This window comes from Diadema antillarum, unplaced genomic scaffold (genome assembly GCF_040938485.1).
Source record: "Diadema antillarum isolate AM-2024a unplaced genomic scaffold, OU_Dant_1.0 seq00001552_RagTag, whole genome shotgun sequence".
Classification (NCBI taxonomy): Eukaryota; Metazoa; Echinodermata; class Echinoidea; order Diadematoida; family Diadematidae; genus Diadema; species Diadema antillarum.
In genome coordinates, this window is record NW_027272281.1 from 243,730 (window position 1) to 248,998 (window position 5,269).

The 5,269-nt window shown below is 36.8% G+C and overlaps 1 protein-coding gene across 1 annotated transcript; it reads right to left on the reverse strand.

Moving 5' to 3' along the window:
• Positions 1-2,730: 2,730 nt before the first annotated feature.
• LOC139710670 (uncharacterized) lies at positions 2,731-4,371 on the reverse strand. Its single transcript, XM_071622590.1, has 3 exons — positions 4,260-4,371; positions 3,674-3,787; positions 2,731-2,927 (listed from the first exon to the last, which is right to left on the reverse strand). The coding sequence occupies exons 1-3, from the start codon at positions 4,333-4,335 to the stop codon at positions 2,800-2,802; spliced, it is 318 nt and encodes a 105-aa protein (XP_071478691.1). The 5' UTR covers positions 4,336-4,371; the 3' UTR covers positions 2,731-2,799.
• Positions 4,372-5,269: the final 898 nt, after the last annotated feature.

The following is a 5,269-nucleotide window of genomic DNA, read 5'->3' on the forward strand; positions in this document are numbered from 1 at the left end:
TCACATCCAAAAAGAAAAGAAAAGGAATGAACATGTCCTTAAATACAATGGTAAAATTTCATTAAAAATTTTTGAATTTACAGAATGATCAAGATGTCTGTGGTAAAATAGATATTGATTTAAATTCATTGATAATGAACATGTCCTTTAATACAATGGTTACATTTCCTCGAACATTTTTAAATGTACAAATCAAAATGTCTTTGGTTAAATAGATATTGATCTAAATCAATTGTTAAACCGATTTTAACATGAGAAAATTGTACACAATACAGTTTATATTGAAAAACATTCTGAAACATTCATCAGATGGAAATGGCTTAAAGCAGAAGGCCAACTTCCTCCTAATATTAGTGAATCTCTAATAACTCAGGTCTTAGGGCTAAAAAAAAAAGTACATTGTATGATTTGAGTTGTTATTATGTGCATGTTTGTGATTGTACTTTCATTTCGATATAACGGTAATATCTACGCAACGGTCCTACAGAAATCAAATCACATTTGGAAGGAGGAATAAAGCTGTTACATGTACATCTTTCACACGAAAAAATATGACAATTATTGTTAAAGAAATATCAAAGCTTATTATGATATCATAGAATATTTAATAGCTATAGAATAGACAAATCATAACATGGCGAATTGTGGTGGGGAGATAGTGCGGAGTGATAAATTATCAAAAATTTGAATACATAGACTAAATTGCTTTTGCATGCACAAACAACTGTAGGCACCATAGGCAAGCAATAATTAGTGAGAAGTTGGTCAGAGCTGACATTTTGCTGGGATGGATCTGATGGTGCTTCATTGTTCAATTCTGGTACAAAGTGTGTATTGGTATCTCTTGAATGCAGTCCATGTCCTTGGTGATGCCAACTGGAAATGAAGAAAACAAAAAGGAAAACAAGATACATATGGTGCATAAATATTACATTTGTTTTATCATATTTATCAAAAGACTGAATTTATCATTTCTTTGAAAGGACAAGATGTCATCCAGCTTACAACTCATGGTGGATCCATGCGAGGACATATGGGGTGTAAGATGCCCTTATTGTTTTTGTTTTTTTGAACAAAATATCAACAGAGAAAACTGGAGGACGTGCGTGTGGTCCCCCCCCCCCCCCCCCAAGACACACACTTTACAGAATTCCTGGACCCACCACTGACAACTGCAAAAAAAAAATAATGGTACATATTAGCCAGGATGCTACATTCTATGCTTGTGTATAGTTGATGTCATTCTTTTTATTTGTTATTATATGACAGCAATAGCATCATTTATTCCGGATTACTAATGGTTATTCCAACAAGATTGAGTCAGCAATATCTGGTTGGGTTTCCCGATTAGATTAAGTGCTTTACAAACACTCACCAGTGAGAAGTTGCAGGTCAGAGATGACATTCTGCGGGATGGATCTGACGGTGCTTCATTGTTCAATACTAGCATTGGTATCTCTTGAATGCAGTCCATGTCCTTGGTGATGCCAACTGGAAATGAAGAAACAAAAAGAAAAACAAATGCATATGGTGCACAAACATTTTATTTGTTTCCATCATATTTATTGAAAGATTGACTTTATAATTTCTTTTACTAAGATTAACCTTTTAATAGCACAATTTTCAGGTAGCCCTTTGTAAATGTCCACAAACAAGATTTTTTTTTTTTTGCCCAGCAGAGATCGGACAGATTGGTGATCTGCATCAATGCAAAAGCAGTCAAACGGTACATGCATCCTCATTTGAAAATTGCTCATAGATTATCACTCAGCTTGGAAGGTCCAGGTACAAATGGCAGACAAGCTACATTCTCCAGTTGTGTGTTAGCCATTTGCTACAATATGACAAGAAGGATAACATGTCATCCAGATTGCAACCAGTGGTTAATTCATGTGGGGCACATCAGGTGTAAGATGCCCTTTATTTTTGTCTTTTTTTTAACAAAAGAAATAAACAGAAAAACTGGAGGACGTGCGTGTGGTCCCCCCCCCCCCCCCCCCCAACTTTCACAGAATTCCTGGACCCACCCCTGACAACACAAACACTGGTACATGGTAGCCAGGATGCTACATTCTTTGCTTGTGTGTAGTTTATGTCATCCTTTTTAATTGCTATTAAAGTGTATAAGACAGCAATAGCATCATTTAATCTTAATTACTGATGGATATTCCAACAAGATTAATGCAGCAATATCTGGTTGGGTTTCCCAACAAGATTAAGGCTTTACAAATACTCACCAGTGAGAAGTTGGTCAGAGCTGACATTGCTTCGTTGTTCAATTCTGGTACTGGTATCTCGTGAATGCAGTCCATGTCCTTGGTGATGCCAACTGGAAATGGAGAAAACAAAAAGAAAAAGAAAATACACATGGTGCATAACTATTACATTTTTTTTAAAAATCATATTTATTGAAAGATTGACTTTATCATTTCTTTCAAAGGACAAAATGTCATCCAGATTACAACCCATGGTGGATCCATGCGGGGACACATAGGGTTTAAGATGCCCCCCCTTTTTTTAACAAAAAAATTAACAGAGAAAAACTGGAGGACATGCGTGTGGTCCCCCCCCCCCCCCCCAATTTGCAGAATTCCTGGACCCACCCCTGAAAACTGCAAAAAATACTGGTACATGGGAGCCAGGATGCTACATTCTATGCTTGTGTATAGTTGATGTCATTCTTTTTATTTGCTATTATATGGCAACAATAGCGTCATTTAATCCGGATTACTAAGGGATATTCCAACAGGATTGATTCAGCAATATCTGGTTGGGTTTCCCAACAAGGTTAAGGCTGTACTAACACTCACCATTGAGAAGTTGGTCAGAGCTGACATTCTGCTGGGGTGAATCTGACGGTGCTCCTTCATTGTTCAATACTAGCATTGGTATCTCAGGAAGGCAGCTGATGTCTTTTTTTATGCCAACTGTAAATGAGGAAAACAAAATATACATAGCCTATGTTTATTTTATTGTTTCTATCAGGGTTTTTTTAAAGATTGAATTTATCTTTTTTATATTAAGATTAACCTTTTAATACCACAATTTTCAGAAAGCCCTATTTAAATGTCCACAAACAAGAGGGTTTTTTTTGCCCATCAGCAGAGATCGGACAGACTGGTGATCTGCATTAATGCAAAAGTAGTCAAACGGTACATGCATCCTCATTTGAGAATTGCTCATAGATTAATTATCACTCTGCTTGGAAGGTCCAGGTACAATTTGCAGACAAGCTACATTCTCCAGTTGTGTGTTAGCCATTTGCTACAATATGACAAGAAGGATAACATGTCATCCAGATTGCAACCAGTGGTTGATTCATGTGGGGCACATCAGGTGTAAGATACCCTTTATTTTTGTCTTTGTTTTAAACAAAAGAAATGAACAGAAAAACTGGAGGACATGCGTGTGGTCCCCCCCCCCCCCCCCCCCAACTTCACAGAATTCCTGGACCCACCCCTGACAACTGCAAAAAACACTGGCACATCGTAGCCAGGATACTACATTCTTTGCTTGTGTGTAGTTTATGTCATCCTTTTTAATTGCTATTAAAGTGTATAAGACAGCAATAGCATCATTTAATCTTAATCACTATTATGGATATTCCAACAAGATTAATGCAGCAATATCTGGTTGGGTTTCCCAACAAGATTAAGGCTTTACAAACACTCACCAGTGAGAAGTTGGTCATAGCTGACATTTTGCTGGGATGGATCTCCTGGTGCTTCGTTGTTCAATTCTGGTATTGGTATCTCGTGAATGCAGTCCATGTCCTTGGTGATGCCAACTGGAAATGAAGAAAACAAAAAGAAAAAGAAAATACACATGGTGCATAAATATTGCATTTTTAAAAAATCATATTTATTGAAAGATTGGCTTTATCATTTCTTTGTCATCCAGATTACAACCCATGGTGGATCCGCGCAGGGACACATGGGGTTTAAGATGCCCTTTTTTTAAACAAAAAATAAACAGAGAAAAACTGGAGGATGTGCATGTGTTCCCCCCCCCCCCCCCCCCCCCCCACCAATTTACAGAATTCCTTGACCCACCCCTGACAACTGCAAAAAATACTGGTACATGGTAGCCAGGATGCTACAGTCTTTGCTTGTGTATAGTTGATGTCATTCTTTTTATTTGCTATTATATGACAGCAATAGCATAATTTAATCCGGATTACTAATTGATATTCCAACAAGATTGATTCAACCATATCTGCTTGGGTTTCTGAACAAGATTAAGGCTTTACAAACACTCACCATTGAGAAGTTGGTCAGAGCTGACATTCTGCTGGGATGGATCTAACGGTTCTCCTTCACTGTTCAATACTAGCATTGGTATCTCTAGAATGCAGCTGATGTCCTTTTTGATGCCAACTGTAAATGAGGAAAACAAAATATACATAGTGCATACATTTTACACTGTTACTATCCTATTTTTTTTTTAAAGATGATTTTTAAAAAAAAAATTAAGATTAACCTTTTAATACCACATTTTCAGATAGCCCTATGTAAATGTCCACAAACAAGAGTTTTAATTTTGCCCATCAGCAGAGATCTGACAGACTGTGGTGATCTGCATTAAATGCAAAAGCAGTCAAGCGGTACATGCATCCTCTTTCCACAGTCAATTGCATGTGCTTATGAAGAATACAAAAACATTGGAAGTGAGGCACAAAAATAGCATTTGCTGATAGGCTTACAAACTCTTTTGTTACGTATAGGGCACCCGAATGGGGTCAGTAAGCCAAAATTCTTTAAACTCAGCCTTGCTGGCTACACACATAGATTTTCAGTTTTGCAGCAAAACAAGGCATTATGAAATTGGAAAAAGTAACTAACACAAAATACAAGCAGATGTGACACAGAAAAAGAAAAGAAACTGATAGAAGGTCTAATCTGTTCATTAAAGTTTTTTTTTTTTTTTTTTTTTTTTTTTGTAGGCATAACACAAATAAACATGAATTAAGGCTACACAAGTACACGCTCATGTCTTTATTGTGAAAACTTGGTATACCAGGTTGTGCTGTCTATGAGTTGACACCATGAAAACCTTATATACCAGGCACTACTTCATTGCATTCATACAGTATGGAGTAAGCTACTTCTAACATTGCAGCACAGTTATGAAGTTATTAGAGGCATTGAATAAACACACACACACTATATACTGTCCATACTTTTTACTACAAGTATGTATTCGTTTGTGTGCGCACAATCTTACCTAATTTCGCCAGGTGAATGCTGTCATCATCGTCATAATCAGAAGT

What these genes read in the sequence shown, in the direction of transcription:
- LOC139710670 (XM_071622590.1), bottom strand. Translation starts at nt 4,335, where the DNA reads ATGCTAGTATTGAACAGTGAAGGAGAACCGTTAGATCCATCCCAGCAG. An exon ending in CTCTGACCAACTTCTCAATG is followed by an intron (nt 3,788 to 4,259) that starts GTGAGTGTTTGT and finishes CTTCATTTCCAG; the next exon opens with TTGGCATCACCAAGGACATG. An exon ending in CTATGACCAACTTCTCACTG is followed by an intron (nt 2,928 to 3,673) that starts GTGAGTGTTTGT and finishes CCTCATTTACAG; the next exon opens with TTGGCATAAAAAAAGACATC.